Genomic DNA, 19,337 nt, shown 5'->3' with positions numbered 1-19,337 from the left:
ACATTCACAGATAAGACATAGCTGTGTGTTTATTTTTGTCATTTCTTACTGCTTATTAGATCAATTTGATCCAAATGGAGACAGAGGGCAGCAAGAAGTTTGACTGTGGAATTAAACCCTTCCGCATCCACATATAAAACATAGCTACATGTTTTTTTTGGTCATTTCTAGCTGCTTATTAAGAGGCTAATTTTATCGGAAAAAGAAGATTGGGGGAAGCAAGAAGTTTGACTGTGGAATTTAACACTTCAGCATCCACAAATAAGATGAAGCAACAAGTTTTTTTTTTGTAATTTTAGCAGCTTATTAGGAAGCAAATTATTTGGACAGGAGACAGAGGGCTCCAGCAGCAAATTGGAGACTGTGGAGTATAATACTGCAGTATCCACAATTACAGCAACAGTAAGCTAATGTTAGCATGTTTTATTTTTGTCATGAAAAGATAAATTGTATCAAGGATCATTGCAGCAAAGTGGAAACTGTGGAGCATCCAAAGCTTTTTCTAGCAGTCTATTACAAGAAAAATGTAATCCAAAAGGAGACTAAGGGCAGGAAAAGGTTTGACCATGGAGTTAAATAATGCAGCCTCTACAGATAAGACATGGGTACGGGTTTATTTTTGTCATTTCAAGCCACTTCTTAAAAGACCATTTCCATCAGAAGGAGACTGAGGGAAGCAAGAAGTTGGACCATGGAGCAAAATACTGCAGCATCTACAGATATGACATAGTGTTTATAATTTGTCATTTCTAGCTGTGTATTTAGAGACATCTTTTGTCCGTGAGGGCCACAGTAGCAAAGTGGAGACAGTGGAGTATAATACTGCAGGATTCAGAGCGACAGGAACAAGAAGCTGTCATGAATTGCCCATCCATCCATTTTCTACCGCTTATTCCCGTTGGGGTCGCTGGAGCCTATCTCAGCTACAATCGGGCGGAAGGCGGGGTACACCCTGGACAAGTCGCCACCTCATCGCAGGGCCGCTGTCATGAATTGCTTCAAGGATAAAGGAAAAATATTGCTGCAGCAAAATGGGGACTGTGGAGCAGACTATTTCTTGTGATATATTAGAAGATACATTTTAGCTGAGAAAAGACTGAGGGCAGGGAGAAGTTTTACTGTGAAATGAAACAGACCACAGCTACAAGAAAAAAGAACAATTACCTTATTTGGCGCTATACGATCAAAATGATCAGAGACTTTGGAATTTTTCCTTTTCCTTAGCTCCATTTAGATCGATGATGGAGCCAAAACCGATGTCAAAACACGGCACACTACTCCACCCAATTATTTTAGTACCGACTTGTCACTTGCGCTTTCTGACAAACACAGTTTGGCGCTTCACAGTCAAATTACACAGCGATTGTATCAGTCACGTGTTTTTTTTTTTTAAAGTGACAGACGCATCAAAGTATCAAGGACACAGTATCACTCCTTGTGTTTTATGCCTTAGTATCGTTTGACCCAACACTACTGGAGTATGCAGAGCAGTTTATTATCGAGGTCTTGTTGAATGTGCCTAAAAAGTAATTATACACACACTGAAATATTTTCAATAACTAAAATAAATAGACACAATGTTACAAAACGCACTATTTTGCATGTTTTGTGTTTATTATGCTTCACTGATTAAATTAAATATATTGATATAGAGCTTTTTCATAAGTGTGTCAAAGCACTTTACAATGAGAAACCCCATACATTGATGCTTAGTAGTGGAAAGCTTAATTTATACCAGTGCGAGTGGCACTGGGAGCAAAGTGGGTGAAGTGTCTTGCCCAAGGACACAATGGCCGTGAATAGAAGGCCGGAAGGTGGAATTGAATCAGCAACCCTCAAGTTTCTGGATCACTCGCCCTCATGATAGTGTTTTAGTTTCAATGGTTAAGCTTTTATTGTTTTAAAATATTGGTTTGTACTGGAGTGCTCTAAGATGTATTTAAATGAAAAATGCATAACAAATAAAATGTATTGATATTTATTATTTCTGGCAGGCGGTGTGGTGTCCTACTCTGTTCAGCAGTCCATGAACATACCGTAAAAACTCCTCCGTCTGGTATTGCTCTGGTTATAGAACGATCACTCTGCTCTTGTAGAGCAGAGCTTATAGGTCTAATGTGCACAATTAAATAACGTAGTTACTCAGACAGCAATGTGTTTAGATTGGGGTATGTTGTTTCTTTAATGTGGAAATATGTTAATGTGTCTTGTTTTCCTTTTATCATATAAGTAGGCCTCAGAATTTTTTTTATTTAGGATTTGTTCTGATTTTTTCCCCTACTTGTTAAGGAAACCAATGCAAATTACAGCTATAATTCAAAACTTCCATTCAAAAGTTAAAAAAAAAAAATCAAATTTGTATACCGTAATGTTGTTCTTTTTAGACCAGATATAAATTGTACTTTAAAATGGAATCATTTTCAAATAATTAAATTGAGAGCTTCCACTGAGAGGCAATATTAGATTAAATTTAGATTTATTGGTCCCCGTGGGGAAATTCATTTTCACTGACTGTACATTTAGACAATATCACGGACAAAAATAACAAAAAGACAAAAATATAATGCTTGAATAGAATACTTCTGTTGACAAAAATGTAGCGTTGCACATTACATACAAATAAACAATCTCCAACATAGAGATCAATAAAAAGCAAACTTCTGTGTTGAAAAACATACTTCTTTAAATAAAAATGTAGCAATATACTGTATTTTTCGGATTATAAATCACAGTTTTTTTTCATAATTTGGCCGTGGGTGCGATTTATACTGCGGAGCGATTTATGTGTGAAATTATTAACACATTACCGTAAAATATCAAATAATATTTATCTAATTCGCGTAAGAGACGAAGCAAACGGCAGCAATCGTCACACACACGTCAACCAATAAGAATTCGGCGGGGGAAGGTCATGGCAGAAGTGCATTGTGGGTCATGGGATGCTAACTGCTATATGCTATATGCTACTGCCGTAGCTATTAAAGTGGATCACATCAACATTGGCGGTAACTTATAAAAACTGAGAAGGACTGAACAATAATGGCACCAAAAAGGAAATCATATACTGCAGATTACAAGCTGGACGTAGTGAAATATGCAGCAGAGAACGGCAATCGAGCAGCAGAAAGAAAGGACATACCAGAGGTGACACTGGGGAGGAAGATTTCATGGGATTTAGCGATTAGGAGTGACAGATTGTTTGGTAAACGTATAGCATGTTCTATATGTTATAGTTATTTGAATGACTCTTACCATAATATGTTACGTTAACATACCAGTTGGTTATTTATGCCTCATATAACGTACACGTATTCAGCCTGTTGTTCACTATTCTTTATTTATTTTAAATTGCCTTTCAAATGTCTATTCTTGGTGTTGGATTTTATCAAATAAATTTCCCCCAAAAATGCGACTTATACTCCAGTGCGACGTATATATGTTTTTTTCCTTCTTTATTATGCATTTTCGGCCGGTGCGACGTATACTTATAGTGCGACTTATAGTCCGAAAAATACGGTAAATAAATAATGAAATAAAACATCGAGAGGACTATAGTTTGTGTCAGTAAGTGGATAAAGTAAACACAGCCTTTTTTATTCCCACATCTTGGCGGTGTGCAGAGCAACTGATTTAGTGATCGTTCTATGCATTGTGCTTCTTTCTCATCATAGTAAGGTGATTATTAGCTCGTAATGTGTTTGTTGTTGCGTCTTGTTCGCCTCGTAAATAATTCCAGCACTTGAATGGAGGCTTCGGTTTCAGATGCTGGAATAAATTTGTTGTGCTGATCCCTTTTTAAAACAAAACTTTGCACCGTGCAGTTATTTCTTCCACGCCTGTTGCCGCAAAACCAAATTACTGACAACACTTTTCTTTTCTTGGACACAAACGACTCGCTCTTGTTCGTGTTCGTATTAGCCATGTTTTGCTAGGTGTCCCGCAAAGGAAGTAAGGGGACGAGGCGCAAGCTACGAGAAGCTCCTGAAGGGCAAAAAGTATGCCGAAAGAAGAGGAAAAATATATAAATATTTTATTTTATTAAATAGTCTGCAACAAAAACCTTGAATTAGTGTTGTCCCGATACCAATATTTTGGTACCGGTACCAAAATGTATTTTGATACTTTTCGATATTTTTGTAAATAAAGGGTACCACAAAAAATTGCACTATTGGCTTTAATTTGACCAAAAATCTTAGGGTACATTAAACATATGTTTCTTATTGCAATTTTGTCCTTAAATAAAATAGTGAACATACTAGACAACTTGTCTTTTAGCAGTAAGTAAACAAAAAAAGGCTCCTAATTGAGTCTGCTGACATATGCAATAACATATTGTGTCATTTTCCATTCTATTATTTGGTCAAAATTATTAAGGACAAGGGCTTCACGGTGGCAGAGGGGTTAGTGCATCTGCCTCACAATACGAAGGTCCTGAGTAGTCTTGGGTTCAATCCCGGGCTCGGGATCTTTCTGTGTGGAGTTTGCATGTCCTCCCCGTGACTGCGTGGGTTCCCTCCGGGTACTCCGGCTTCCTCCCACTTCCAAAGACATGCACCTGGGGATAAGTTGATTGGCAACACTAAATTGGCCCTAGTGTGTGAATGTTGTCTGTCTATCTGTGTTGGCCCTGCGATGAGGTGGCGACTTGTCCAGGGTGTACCCCGCCTTCCGCCCGATTGTAGCTGAGATAGGCTCCAGCGCCCCCCGCGACCCCAAAGGGAATAAGCGGTAGAAAATGGATGGATGGATATTAAGGACAAGTGGTAGAAAATGAATTATTAATCTACTTGTTCCATTTACTGTTAATATCTGCTAACTTTCTCTTAATGTGTTCTATCTACACTTCTGTTCAAATGTAATAATCATTTACTCTTCTGTTGTTTGGATACTTTACATTAGTTTTGGATGATACCACAAATTTAGATATCAATCCGATACCAAGTCGTTACAGGATCATACATTGGTCATATTCAAAGTCCTCATGTGTCCAGGGATATATTTCCTGAGTTTATAAACATAATATACATTTTTTTTCAATGAAAGAAGATGTTGTGATGCCAAAAAATATCGATGTAATCATAATAGTATCGAGTAGATACTTACTTACCGTATTTTTCGGACTATAAGTCACAGTTTTACTTATAGTATAGTTTTCTCCTTCTTCACCGTTGTGGTGAAGAAGGAGCTGAGCCGGAAGGCAAAGCTCTCAATTTACCGGTCGATCTACGTTCCCATCCTCACCTATGGTCATGAGCTTTGGGTCATGACCGAAAGGACAAGATCACGGGTACAAGCGGCCGAAATGACTTTCCTCCGCCGGGTGGCGGGGCTCTCCCTTAGAGATAGGGTGAGAAGCTCTGTCATCCGGGGGGAGCTCAAAGTAAAGCCGCTGCTCCTCCACATCGAGAGGAGCCAGATGAGGTGGTTCGGGCATCTGGTCAGGATGCCACCCGAGCGCCTCCCTAAGGAGGTGTTTAGGGCATGTCCGACCGGTAGGAGACCACGAGGAAGACCCAGGACACGTTGGGAAGACTATGTCTCCCGGCTGGCCTGGGAACGCCTCGGGATCCCCCGGTAGGAGCTGGACGAAGTGGCTGGGGAGAGGGAAGTCTGGGCTTCCCTGCTTAGGCTGCTGCCCCCGCGACCCGACCTCGGATAAGCGGAAGAAGATGGATGGATGGATGGAAGTCACAGTTTTATTCATAGTTTGGCCGGGGGTGGGACTTATACTCAGGAGCGACTTATGTGTGAAATTATTAACACATTACCGTAAAATATCAAATAATATTATTTAGCTCATTCACGTAAGAGACTAGACGTATAAGATTTCATGGGATTTAGCGATTTGGAGTGACAGATTGTTTGGTAAACGTATAGCATGTTCTATATGTTATAGTTATTTGAATGACTCTTACCATAATATGTTACGTTAACATACCAGGCACGTTCTCAGTTGGTTATTTACAGTGTTGGGTTAGTTAAACTAGTAACTAGTTACAGTTACTAGTTACTTCATTTCAAAAGTAACTCAGTTACTAACTCAGTTACTTACACCAAAAAGTAATGCGTTACTGTGAAAAGTAACTATTTAGTTACTTCTTTCTTTTTTTTTAAAGCTCCCATTAATGCCCTTTTAGCCTTCATTTCAGTACTGTTATTGCACTGGAGAATAATACAATCTGTTGATCAACTTGACATGCATTTGCATCACTGAACTCTGCTAAGCAATGTGCTCTACATACAACACACAAAGACAAAGATATGTTACAAAGGCCAATTTGTTTCTGGCCAGAACAAATTGACAAAACTATTTTAAATAGCTGCAACATAACGTACATAAGTAACAAACAGCATAATAACAGCATAGATGTAAACCAAGAAAGGCACACACTACATACACAAAGCCTAACCAGGCATTTTCTTTACTGAGCAAAACTCTTTATTGTCGGCCATAAACACATCACCAAAACATTAGTAAAAAAAATGATATCTAGCAAAAGTGGTCATTTTCTGCAGTACAAACCAGACCAAAAGCTACTTTGTTATATCAACAGCAGCCACTCGCTCTTTCTCATGTGTGCCAACACTTGCACATATGGCACTTAGCCAGTGATGCGTTTACAGCCACACAAAAAGTCGGACAACTCCAACACCACACATAAAGTGTAATTCCAGGTCGTTACACCATGATTTACCAATCAAATGTGTGCTTATTCTAGTGTCATTTATTAGGAATCTTAATTTATAAATATTAATCATTAAATGCTGTTAGTATATTAAATAAATACTAATAAAAATATATTTTTTACAAACAGGAAGTTGCAGGAATGTACACATGATCCCCTGCTTACATCTCATTGTGCAACATGTCAATGTTTTAATGGGAACTAAATGAAAGGGGTACAAACTATTTCCAAAGCAGGACCTCCACCCAGACAAACAATACAAGTACACAGTTCATGAAAAACAATATTTGTTGTTATTGTCATTGTAAGTGGGCCTAAACACTTATATTAGAAATGGAAGTGACTGCTGTCATTTGATTATAATAATAAGAGAATGTTGTCTGTCTATCTGTGTTGGCCCTGCGATGAGGAGGGGACTTGTCCAGGGTGTACCCTGCCTTCCGCCCGAATGCAGCTGAGATAGGCTCCTGCGACCCCGAAAGAGACAAGCGGTAGAAAATGGATGGATGGATGGAGATTGAACTTGTTATTTAGTGAGGTTTGGGACAGGTGTGCTGCTGGTGTAGCCACAGTGTGCACGTCTAAAGTTGCTCACATGGATTCCACTCAATGCTCAGGGAGTTTTTGCGTTTGCTCACACACATCAACAATTAGAGGGAACATTGATTGACAGAGTGTGTACCTTCAGCGGTGAATGATGCGCAGAGGCAGACTTAATCCTTAAGTGGTGGAGGTGAAGTGGCATCAGAGTCTCTGTCTCTCTTTACTAGCTTCGTCGAAGCATGTTGCTTATGTAGCTTGTTTCAGCAGATTTGAATTGCTGTTTTGGGCAGTAGATGGGATCTTTGATCCAAAGCACAATTTACATTTAACTAAAATGTTCTTTTCTTTGTGCTCGACAAAAGAAAAGTAGTGAAAATATCTCCATGTTAGCAAACTCGACTTCTGGCTCCGCCATGGTCAGACACGCCCCCTCCCCTCCCTCCCTCCCTCCCCTCCCTCCCCACACTCACACACAGAGCGCACGTCTCTCTTCTCCGGCTTGTGACACAAGAAGAATCAGAACGATGACACAGCAGCGCTCCGATAAAACACACTTTATACTACATAAAAAGTAACGTAAAATAACGCAGTAACGCATCATGTAGTAACGGTAACTGAGTTACTGAATATAAAAAATAACGCGTTAGATTACTAGTTACCGCCGAAACTAACGGCGTTACAGTAACGCGTTACTTTGTAACGCGTTAGTCCCAACACGGGTTATTTATGCCTCATATAACGTACACTTATTCAGCCTGTTGTTCACTATTCTTTATTTATTAAAAATTGCCTTTCATGTGTATCTTATTTTTTCGAGCTTCAGGTTTGCTAGTACGTACGTCCCTTACCCAGTGGGAGACTAAGGGTGGGACAGCCTCCTTCCACTTCAACAATACCAGGCGGCGTGCGAGGAGGGTGGTAAAGGCAACTATTTTGTGACCCCCAACAGGTAGTTCCATCCCTTCAGGAATGATTCCAAATACAGAAATTAAAGGGTTTGGATCGATTTGAATTGTTAAAACCGTGGAGAGTGCTTCAAAGATGGACTTCCAGTACCCCTTTAGCTTCGGACAAAGCCAAAACATGTGTATTAATGTTGCGTTATCTAGTTTACATCTATCACATAATGGGTTAATATGGGGAAATATTTTTGCTAATTTTGCTTTTGAGAAGTGCACCCGGTGTATCACTTTAAATTGGACCAGTGAGTGTCGTGCGCACATTGAAGATGAGTGAACCCTTTTCTCAATTTTTGCCCAGGTTACGTCATCTATTGATGTTTGGAGGTCTTGTTCCCATGCTGTTCTGATTCTTAGCATGGAAGTGCATTCTAATCCTGAGAGTAAATTAAGTATATGTGAGATTGCCCTCTTCTTTGTTGGATTTAAAGACATCATTTCATCTGTGGTTGATTTAGAGGGTTTGTTAGGGAACTGCGGAAGAATTGTTTTAACATAATCCCTTATCTTTTATTATAAAAAATAAGATACACATTACGGGGCTCTGAAAACAAGTTTTTTAAAGTGTGGAGACCTTTTTTGACCAATCTTCTACACAAGTGCAGGAAGAGCCCTAGATATGTACCTAAATATGGCCTTGTCATGCTGCGTCTACATTATGTTTCAGTTTTCAATTACTGTGTTTTAAGTGCCTTGTACCGAACTTTATCTATTTATTTATTTTTTACTCCGGGTACTTTTGTACTCTTACTTTTGTTTTTTGTTTTTGTTTTGAGTGACAGCAGGGGTAGGGGATGAAGAGGGTTTGAATATGTTGTTAATGTGAATGTGAAATCAATAAAAAGAACTATGAAAGAAAAAAAAATGCCTTTCAAATGTCTATTCTTGGTGTTGGGTTTTATCAAATAAATTTCCCCAAAAAATGTGACTTATATATGTTTTTTTACTTCTTTATTATGCATTTTCGGCAGGTGCGACTTATACTCCGAAAAATACGGTACATGCTCTTGTGCTCGTAACACCAGCAATGACACAACGTGACGACGACGACGGGGGGAGGTGGGGGGGACCGGTATTGTTTAGAGGCGGTATAGTACCAAATATGATTCATTGGTATCGCGGCGCTATACTATTACCGGTATACCGTACAACCCTACCTTGGATATATCAAATAAAATCAATATATCGCCCAGGCCTACATTTAAGCTAGCGAGCTGGCGCCAGTCAGTCTGTGAGTTTATCAAAATGCGGTTATCAATCACGATTTTTCGATAATTAAAATTTAACATCATTATACTAACGTCTGAAGTTTTACCACGGTTATCTTTAATACCCCTGGTATGTCTGGAGAATTTTACACATTTCAAGAGGAAACCCAAAAGATGATTGCTCTGAGGAGAATATACTAGAGCACGTATGATGTAGTGAAGCATGTCGTGAAGTGGCACCTGAGTGGTTCCTAGGCTACACGTCCCCAGGGTCAGGCCCCGCTGGCGGTCTTTGTCGTGTCCCCCCGAGACGGCAGGTTTGTAGCGCTGGTGCAGCTGTTGTTTTAGTTTGGCGATCTGCAACGGCGAAGCCAGAGGTTACCTTCAGTCAATCACCTTGTGGCGATTTCACACAGTAATCAGCGACATCTTTGGAAAGTAGTTTATTGATAATGTGTTGAGCAACAACAACAACAAAAAACTCACTTCCTGGAGATGCTCGACGCTGCCCCATGATGCCGAGCGCTTGTGGTTGGTGGCGATGCTGCTGCTCGCGATGATGTCATCGACGTCCCTCCTGCTGTGTGTTTTGTCTGACCAGGAGTGTGGCGTCTAGGGATTGACAACACTTCATTAGGTACACTTGCACTGCACATTCAATTGAGGACAAAATGAGAAGCTAAAGGCGCAAGCTTGTAGGGTGGAACAAAAGCAGTGCAGCAAAGCAAAAAGGAAGTTTGCGCGCAGGGAGGATGGGTGCAGCCGACTGTTCTCACTCATGCTCAAGGCTGCGGTTTGAAGGCCACAAAATATGCGAGCTTATCTTCAACCCAATCTTGCCCTCTGAACGCCACAACAGCAGCTTAGCTTGTAAAAAAAAAAAAAACATTGATTGAAAGCACCGACTGGTCACCTGACCTGAGTGGATTTGTCCTTGCGACACAAGCCGCCTTCTGGTTCTTTAGGCCAGTGGCCGTGCAGATAGGGACCGATGATGGCGTCCAGAGACATGGTCCTCCTCATGCCGGGGCTCGGCTGCTGCGGTTTGCTCTTTCCGGCGGTCACTGTGGTATAATAAATTTCATATTGACACCAACATTACATTGTGAGTTTTGATTGATTGATTGATTGATTGAGACTTTTATTAGTAGGTTGCACAGTGAAATACATATTCCGTACAATTGACCACTAAATGGTAACACCCCAATAAGTTTTTCAACTTGTTTAAGTCGGGGTCCACTTAAATTGATTCATGATACAGATATATACTATCATCATAATACAGTCATCACACAAGATAATCACATTGAATTATCTACATTATTTACAATCCGGGCATATTACACTCCAACACCTCTACATAAATATCATTTTTTTCTGATAAATATGACCAAGAAAATGACCAGCTAATGGCAAAAGGTAAAATGGGCGCTGGAAAATGTGTAATTTTTAAAGAATCACATTTTTTGGTCATAAAACGGCAGTCAAAAAGAGCTGCTTAGTATCTGAATTGCTCAATTCAACCTACATTTTTAGAACGTGAAGTACCGCAGACCACACATCTCCCTTTAATATCATACTTAATACTTCATATCATGTCAATGCAAGGCTCTGCCATAGCTTAACTTGTTCACGAAGGCTACTGTGTTACAGAAAGTCAAAGACCCTGAGGACAGCTTTGCTGTTTTTAAAAATGTAAAGGTCAAAGATCCTCTCTCTATATGACCGGACAAGAACCACTCTGCTGTTTTTAAAGACCTACTTTAAAGATGCAAGTCAAAGATCCTTTATATGACAGGACAAGGACCACTCTGCTGTTTTTAAAAGACTGGCTTCAAAAATGCAAGTCAAAGATGGTCTATATGACAGGACAAGGACCGCTCTGTTGTTTTTAAGGACAGACTTCAAAAATGCTAGTCAAAGATACTCTATGACAGGACAAGGACCGCACTGCTGTTTTTAGGTACTGACTTCAAAAATACAAGTCAAAGATCATTTATATGACAGGACAAGGACCGCTCTGTTGTTTTTAAGGGCCGATGTAAAAAATGCGTGTCAAAGATCATCTATAACCTACTCAGTGGCCTAGTGGTTAGAGTGTCCGCCTTGAGATCGGTAGATTGTGGGTTCAAACCCCGGCCGAGTCATACCAAAGACTATAAAAATGGGACCCATTACCTCTCTGCTTGGTAATCAGCATCAAGGGTTGGAATTGGGGGTTAAGTCACCAAAAATGATTCCCGGGCGCGGCACCGCTGCTCCCCACTGCTCCCCTCACCTCCCAGGGGGTGAACAAGGGGATGGGTCAAATGCAGAGGACACATTTTACCACACCTAGTGTGTGTGTGACACAATCATTGGTTCTTTAACTTTAACTTAACTTTAACTATAAGACAGGACAAAGACCGCTATGCTGTTTTTAAAGACAGGCTTCAAAAATGCAAGTCAAAGATGGTCTATATAACCGGAAAAGGACCACTCTGCTGTTTTTAAGGACCAACTTCCAAAATACAAGTCAAAGATTATTTATATGACAGGACAAGGACCGCACTGCTGTTTCTAGGGACTGTGTTAAAAAAATGCTAGTCAAAGATGGTCTATATGACAGGACAAGGACCGCTCTGTTGTTTTTAAGGACCGACTTCAAAAATGCGAGTCAAAGATCATTTATACGACAGGACAAAGACCGCTCTGCTGTTTTTAAAGACTGGCTTCAAAAATGCAAGTCAAAGATGTTTTATATGACAAGACAAGGACCGCTCTGCTGTTTTTAAGGATTCTCTATATGATTCGACCCCATTGCTGTTTTTAAGGACTTACTGGAAAAACTAAAGTCAAAGGACATCTATTGGACAGGACAAGGACCACTCTGCTACTTTAAAAGGCCAAACTGGGAAAAAGAAGAAACCTGGGGAAGGGACCGCAGATGTGGGGATCCCATGATGCCGAGTAGGTACTATTATTGAATTGTTACACTAATAAACAATGTGAGAGTCCAGTCCATCGGGAAGCCAACAGATGGTTGGAGAAGGATCTTCTTCCATATAGATAAGTTGTAAACCAAGAAACGTCACCAGCTGAGCATATTAGAGTGGTCCACCCCGGGTTATGACTTGGAACCGCTAGCGCATCTTCCAGACTGATACCTAGCGTACTAGTGTAGAAGGCCTAACTATTCATTAAAAACAAGGCGGAGGTTTTATCTAACAAGTGTATCTAATGTTTTTGGCCAGTGTTTGAACAGTCACAATGTGTTTGAATATTTCATTGGTGTAACACTAGATAGAGCCAGGTACCATAGCACAGTTTGAGAATTCCTCTTCTACATGATAGGACTACTTTTTTATTTTTAGGGACCTGCTTCAAAAAAACTCTAGTCAAAGACCCTAACTTTATTTGACAGGACTGCTCTGTTGTTTTTAAGACCTACAGGTACTTAAAAGATGCGAGTCAAAGATCCTATATATACACACAGGTAAAAGCCAGTAAATTAGAATATTTTGAAAAACTTGATTTATTTCAGTAATTGCATTCAAAAGGTGTAACTTGTACATTATATTTATTCATTGCACACAGACTGATGCATTCAAATGTTTATTTCATTTAATTTTGATGATTTGAAGCGGCAACAAATGAAAATCCAAAATTCCGTGTGTCACAAAATTAGAATATTACTTAAGGCTAATACAAAAAGGATTTTTAGAAATGTTGGCCAACTGAAAAGTATGAAAATGAAAAATATGAGCATGTACAATACTCAATACTTGGTTGGAGCTCCTTTTGCCTCAATTACTGCGTTAATGCGGCGTGGCATGGAGTCGATGAGTTTCTGGCACTGCTCAGGTGTTATGAGAGCCCAGGTTGCTCTGATAGTGGCCTTCAACTCTTCTGCGTTTTTGGGTCTGGCATTCTGCATCTTCCTTTTCACAATACCCCACAGATTTTCTATGGGGCTAAGGTCAGGGGAGTTGGCGGGCCAATTTAGAACAGAAATACCATGGTCCGTAAACCAGGCACAGGTAGATTTTGCGCTGTGTGCAGGCGCCAAGTCCTGTTGGAACTTGAAATCTCCATCTCCATAGAGCAGGTCAGCAGCAGGAAGCATGAAGTGCTCTAAAACTTGCTGGTAGACGGCTGCGTTGACCCTGGATCTCAGGAAACAGAGTGGACCGACACCAGCAGATGACATGGCACCCCAAACCATCACTGATGGTGGAAACTTTACACTAGACTTCAGGCAACGTGGATCCTGTGCCTCTCCTGTCTTCCTCCAGACTCTGGGACCTCGATTTCCAAAGGAAATGCAAAATTTGCATGGTTGGGTGATGGTTTGGGGTGCCATGTCATCCGCTGGTGTCGGTCCACTCTGTTTCCTGAGATCCAGGGTCAACGCAGCCGTCTACCAGCAAGTTTTAGAGCACTTCATGCTTCCTGCTGCTGACCTGCTCTATGGAGATGGAGATTTCAAGTTCCAACAGGACTTGGCGCCTGCACACAGCGCAAAATCTACCCGTGCCTGGTTTATGGACCATGGTATTTCTGTTCTAAATTGGCCCGCCAACTCCCCTGACCTTAGCCCCATAGAAAATCTGTGGGGTATTGTGAAAAGGAAGATGCAGAATGCCAGACCCAAAAACGCAGAAGAGTTGAAGGCCACTATCAGAGCAACCTGGGCTCTCATAACACCTGAGCAGTGCCAGAAACCAGAGGTGTGGACTCGAGTCACATGACTTGGACTCGAGTCAGACTCGAGTCATGAATTTGATGACTTTAGACTCGACTTGACAAAATGTAAAAAGACTTGCAACTCGACTTAGACTTTAACATCAATGACTTGTGACTTCACTTGGACTTGAGCCTTTTGAATTGACATGACTTGACACGACTTGCTACTTTCCCCAAAACCCAAAGATGAAAAAGTTATTCGGGAGCGCTCCGTATTTTTCATTGTGTACTTGTCTATCAGCGTTGCGTGTGTCAGCTGGTGTGCTGTCAGTACAACAGCCAATCAAATTAGATCTACTTTGTTTTCATCACACAGCATTCATCCAATCAAATTGCAGGACAACCAACGAAGAAGACATGTCCAAACCACACGCCAGTGAACAAAAAATGATACCTAAAATAATTTTGTTTGGGTATAAAAATTACGAGGTGGTCAACACAAAACGGTTTGCAGTATGTAACACATGCGGTTCCAAAATTACTGATGGAGAGGCAACAACTTCCAACTTCGTCCGGCATTTGAAGTTGCACAAAGAACGGTAAGTTTTGAATGTAAGATAACGTTTATTGGCTAAGTAACGTGACTTTTATTTGCTGTGTAGTTAAATCAGTGAGGCTGTAAACTCACTGCTAACGTAAAAACGTTATTGCAAACACGGGAATCTGTTGCAGTTCACTACCTTATTCATACTTTTTGTTCAGTGATTTTTTTTAAGCAGGGTTACGTTAGTCAATATATCACACGTAACGTTAGACGGCGGTCAGCAGCACCGCGTATTTTAGCCACCTAAAAAAAGACAAAAATAGTAAAATAAAGGTCAGTTAAAATGTATACTATATTATGAATATGTGTACCGTTTTAGCTAGCTTTCTGACATACTGTTGGTTGTTTACCTCAGTGGTCCCCAACCACCGGACCGCGGCCCGGTACTGGTCCGTGGATCGATTGGTATCGGGCCACACAAGAAATATATATATATATATATATATATATATATATATATATATATATATATATTTTTTCTTTTTTTAATTAAATCAACATAAAAAACACAAGATACACTTACAAGTAGTGCACCAACCCAAAAAAACTCTCTCCCCCCTTTTGTTCTGGGCATTGAACATGAAGACTCTTCCTTCACTGTTCCGAGTGGCCATGAGAGTCTTGGCAGTGCCTGCCTCCAGTGCTCCAGTGGAGCGAGTTTTCAGCCATGGTGGCATCATACTACGCCCCCATCGTGCACAAATGATTGACAGACTCTTGGCTAATTTGGTCTTTTGCAAATGCAATGCAGCATAGGGCCCTGACATATAAAAAGTACAACTTTTTTGTTATGTTCACGTATATGTATATATATATATTTCAATGTTAACACTTTTGTACAAATAAGTACATTTGCACTATATTTTTCAATGTGTTTGTTCTGTAAAGGAATGAGTTAATGTTTAAAATGACTGGTTAATAGTGCCATTATGAAGTGCAATGTCAGCACAATTTTCTTTCCTGCAATTTAAAATGCACTTGTTTTAATAAATAAATACAGCGTTTGAAAAGCATACACAATCTGTGTTAATATATTAGTCTGTGGTTAAAAGGACTTGAAAGGACTCGAAACTCAAAATGCAGGACTTGGGACTTGACTTGAGACTTTCCAGTCTTGACTTTGGACTTGACTCGGGGCTTGCCTGTCTTGACTCGGGACTTGACTCGGACTTGAGGGCAAAGACTTGAGACTTACTTGTGACTTGCAAAACAATGACTTGGTCCCACCTCTGCCAGAAACTCATCGACTCCATGCCACGCCGCATTAACGCAGTAATTGAGGCAAAAGGAGCTCCAACCAAGTATTGAGTATTGTACATGCTCATATTTTTCATTTTCATACTTTTCAGTTGGCCAACATTTCTAAAAATCCCTTTTTTGTATTAGCCTTAAGTAATATTCTAATTTTGTGACACACGGAATTTTGGATTTTCATTTGTTGCCACTTCAAATCATCAAAATTAAATGAAATAAACATTTGAATGCATCAGTCTGTGTGCAATTAATAAATATAATGTACAAGTTACACCTTTTGAATGCAATTACTGAAATAAATCAAGTTGTTCAAAATATTCTAATTTACTGGCTTTTACCTGTATATGACAGGACTACCGGTACTCTTGTTTTTAAGGACCTGCTTCAAAAAACGCTTGTCAAATATCCTAGCGCTTCATGACAGGACTGTGCTGTTGTTTTTTGGGACCTACGGTACTTCCAATACGCTAGTCCAAAATCCTCTATTTAACAGGCCTACTCTACTGTTTTTAAGGGCCGACTTCAAAAAGTGATTGTATAAGATCCTTTATATGACAGGACTACTTTAAGGACATGCTTAAAAAAGTGCTAGTCAAAGATCCTAACTCTATTTGACAGGACTGCTCTGTTGTTTTTTAAGACCTAAAAGTACTTCAAAGATGCTAGTCAAAGATCCTCTATAAGACAGGACTACTCTTCTGTTTTTAAGGCCCTGCTTCAAATATGCCTGTCAAAGATCCTAGCCCTACATGACAGGAGTGATCTGTTTTTTTTGGGTGTTTTTTTAAAGGACCTACTCCAGAGATGCTAATCCAAAATCCTCAAATGACAGGACTACTCTGCTGGTTTTAAGGGCCTACTTCAAAAAATGCTAGTCAAAGATCCTTTATATGTCAGGACTACTTTAAGGACCTACTTAAAACACTTGTGAAATACTGAATAGTATACACTTATCTCACAGTGGGGACATTGCAAGTCAAATATCCTTTATATGAAAAGGACTGACAGGCTGTTTTAAGGACCTACTTCAGAGATGCTAGTCCAAGATCCTCAAATGACAGGACTACTTCAAACAACGATAGTCAAAGATTCTCAAAATGACAGGACTACTCTGCTGGTTTTAAGGGCCTACTTCAAAAAACGCTAGTTAAAGATCCTTTATACTGTATGTCAGGACTACTTTAAGGACCTACTTTAAACACTAGTCAAATACTGTATAGTATACACTTATCTCACAGTGGGGACATTGCAAGTCAAAGATCCTTTACATGAAAAGGACTGATAGGCTGTTTTAAGGTCCTACTTCAGATATGCTAGTCCAAGATCCTCAAATGACAAGACTACTTCAAACAACGCTAGTCAAAGATTTTCTATATGACAGGTCTACTCCGCTGGTTTAAGGGCCTACTTAAAAAAAAACGCAAGTCCAAGATCCTCAAATGACAGGGCCACTTCAAACAACGCTAGTCAAAGATCCTTTATATGTCAGGACTACTTTAAGGACCTACTTCAGAGATGCTAGTCCAAGATCCTCAAATGACAGGACTACTTCAAACAACACTAGTAAAAGATCCTTTATGTCAGGACTACTTTAAGGACCTACTTAAAAACACTAGTCAAATACTGTATAGTATACACTTATCTCACAGTGGGGACATTGCAAGTCAAAATCCTTTACATGAAAAGGACTGATAGGCTGTTTTAAGGACCTACTTCAGAGATGCTAGTCCAAGATCCTCAAATGACAGACTACTTCAAACAACGCTAGTCAAAGATTCTCTATATGACAGGACTACTCTGCTGGTTTTAAGTGCCTACTTCCAAAAAACGCAAGTCCAAGATCCTCAAATTACAGGACTACTTCAAACAACGGTAGAAAAATATCCTTTATATGTCAGGACTACTTTAAGGACCTACTTCAGAGAAGCTATTCCAAGATCCTCAAATGCAGGACGATTTAAAACAACACTAGTAAAAGATCCTTTATGTCAGGACTACTTTAAGGACCTACTTAAAAACACTAGTCAAATACTGTATAGTATACACTTATCTCACAGTGGGGATATTGCAAGTCAAAGATCCTTTACATGAAAATGACAGATAGGCTGTTTATAAGGACCTACTTCAGAGATGCTAGTCCAAGATCCTCAAATGACAGGACTACTTCAAACAATGCTAGTCAAAGATCCTTTATATGTCAGGACTACTTTAAGGACCTACTTTAAACACTAGTCAAATACTGTATAGTATACACTTATCTCACAGTGGGGACATTGCAAGTCAAAGATCCTTTACATGAAAAGGACTGATAGGCTGTTTTAAGGACCTACTTCAGAGATGCTAGTCCAAGATCCTAAAATGACAGGACTACTTCAAACAATGCTAGTCAAAGATCCTTTATATGTCAGGACTACTTTAAGGACCTACTTTAAACACTTGTCAAATACTATAGTATACACTTATCTCACAGTGGGGACATTGCAAGTCAAAGATCCTTTAAAGATGAAAAGGACTGATAGGCTGTTTTTAAGGACCTACTTTAAAAACACTTATCAAAGAGTTGTGCATTTGACGTACAAATGAGTATTAATGTTGCACTTGGACACACATATAGTACCTGACTTGCCATCCCTGCCTTTGGCTCGATGCTTGCTGGCCAGCTGATAGGGGACAGTCGCCTTGAGGGGCTGCGGGCCCACAGCAGCTCCACTCCGGCCTGACATGCCTGAAGGGTCGGTGTTGGACCAGCTATGGATGATGATGGTGGTGATGGAGAGAGGAGGGGGGTTCTCAGCAATGAAATACAACTCTTCCCCCAAGCTTCAAAAAAACTCCACACAAATTTCAACCCCGAATCAGCAGGCAGACATTTTCCACCCGCGTGTAAAAGTCGTCGTGTATGGTGAGATGCTATTTTTGTCTCGTCATCGAGGTTTTTGTCCACTTTTCTTGTCGTGTTCAGTGGCGAAGTTAGCAGCCTAGCCAGCCAAGTTTCTTTGTGAGGTGAGGAGATGTTTCTAGCCTGCTGCTGCTGCCACCGGACGAACGAGGAAGCAGCTCAAGCCTTTCTACGAGAAAGCAGCGTCTATTGCAGCGAGTCCATATTCGAAGGTGGAATGAGTTATTTTGTTCAAGTTGTGTTGGGCTTAAAAAAAAAAAAAAAAAAAAGTTTCTATGTGTGTTTTTTTTTCTTTCTGACTCCAAACTACACCGCCACGCTGGTGTTGGTTTAATTATGTGGTGGGCGGGACTTGGTGGGCAATGTTACTTCCCATTGGTCGGGGTTTTTCAAAGCGACCTTGCTATTGGCTCATTTATCACAAATCAATCAAACAACACGCGATGAGGTTTGTTTTCCACGCCCACTTTTTTTTTTTTTTAACTTGTTTATACTTTCTCACAACACAGAAAGTTAAGA

General features: G+C 40.1%; 1 protein-coding gene across 4 annotated transcripts in view; it reads right to left on the bottom strand.

Moving 5' to 3' along the window:
• The window catches only part of LOC133611005 (protein FAM117A-like), a 29,571-nt gene extending 10,434 nt beyond the window's left edge, over positions 1-19,137 (bottom strand). Inside the window, exons 1-4 of one of the 4 annotated variants that reach the window (XM_061967833.1) lie at positions 18,528-19,137; positions 10,315-10,460; positions 9,883-10,008; positions 9,637-9,753 (exon numbers count right to left, since the gene is read on the bottom strand). In XM_061967833.1, the coding sequence (XP_061823817.1) occupies positions 9,637-9,753; positions 9,883-10,008; positions 10,315-10,460; positions 18,528-18,642 (504 nt within the window). In that variant the 5' untranslated portion in view covers positions 18,643-19,137. The remainder of the gene's footprint in view (positions 1-9,636; positions 9,754-9,882; positions 10,009-10,314; positions 10,461-18,527) is intronic. The other 3 variants (XM_061967831.1, XM_061967834.1, XM_061967832.1) reach the window with 3 other exon arrangements.
• Between the last annotated feature and the right edge of the window lie 200 nt (positions 19,138-19,337).

Source organism: Nerophis lumbriciformis, linkage group LG11 (genome assembly GCF_033978685.3).
Source record: "Nerophis lumbriciformis linkage group LG11, RoL_Nlum_v2.1, whole genome shotgun sequence".
Taxonomy (NCBI): domain Eukaryota; kingdom Metazoa; phylum Chordata; class Actinopteri; order Syngnathiformes; family Syngnathidae; genus Nerophis; species Nerophis lumbriciformis.
Note: the sequence above shows the minus strand (reverse complement) of the source record. Positions and strands in the feature narration are given on the sequence as shown.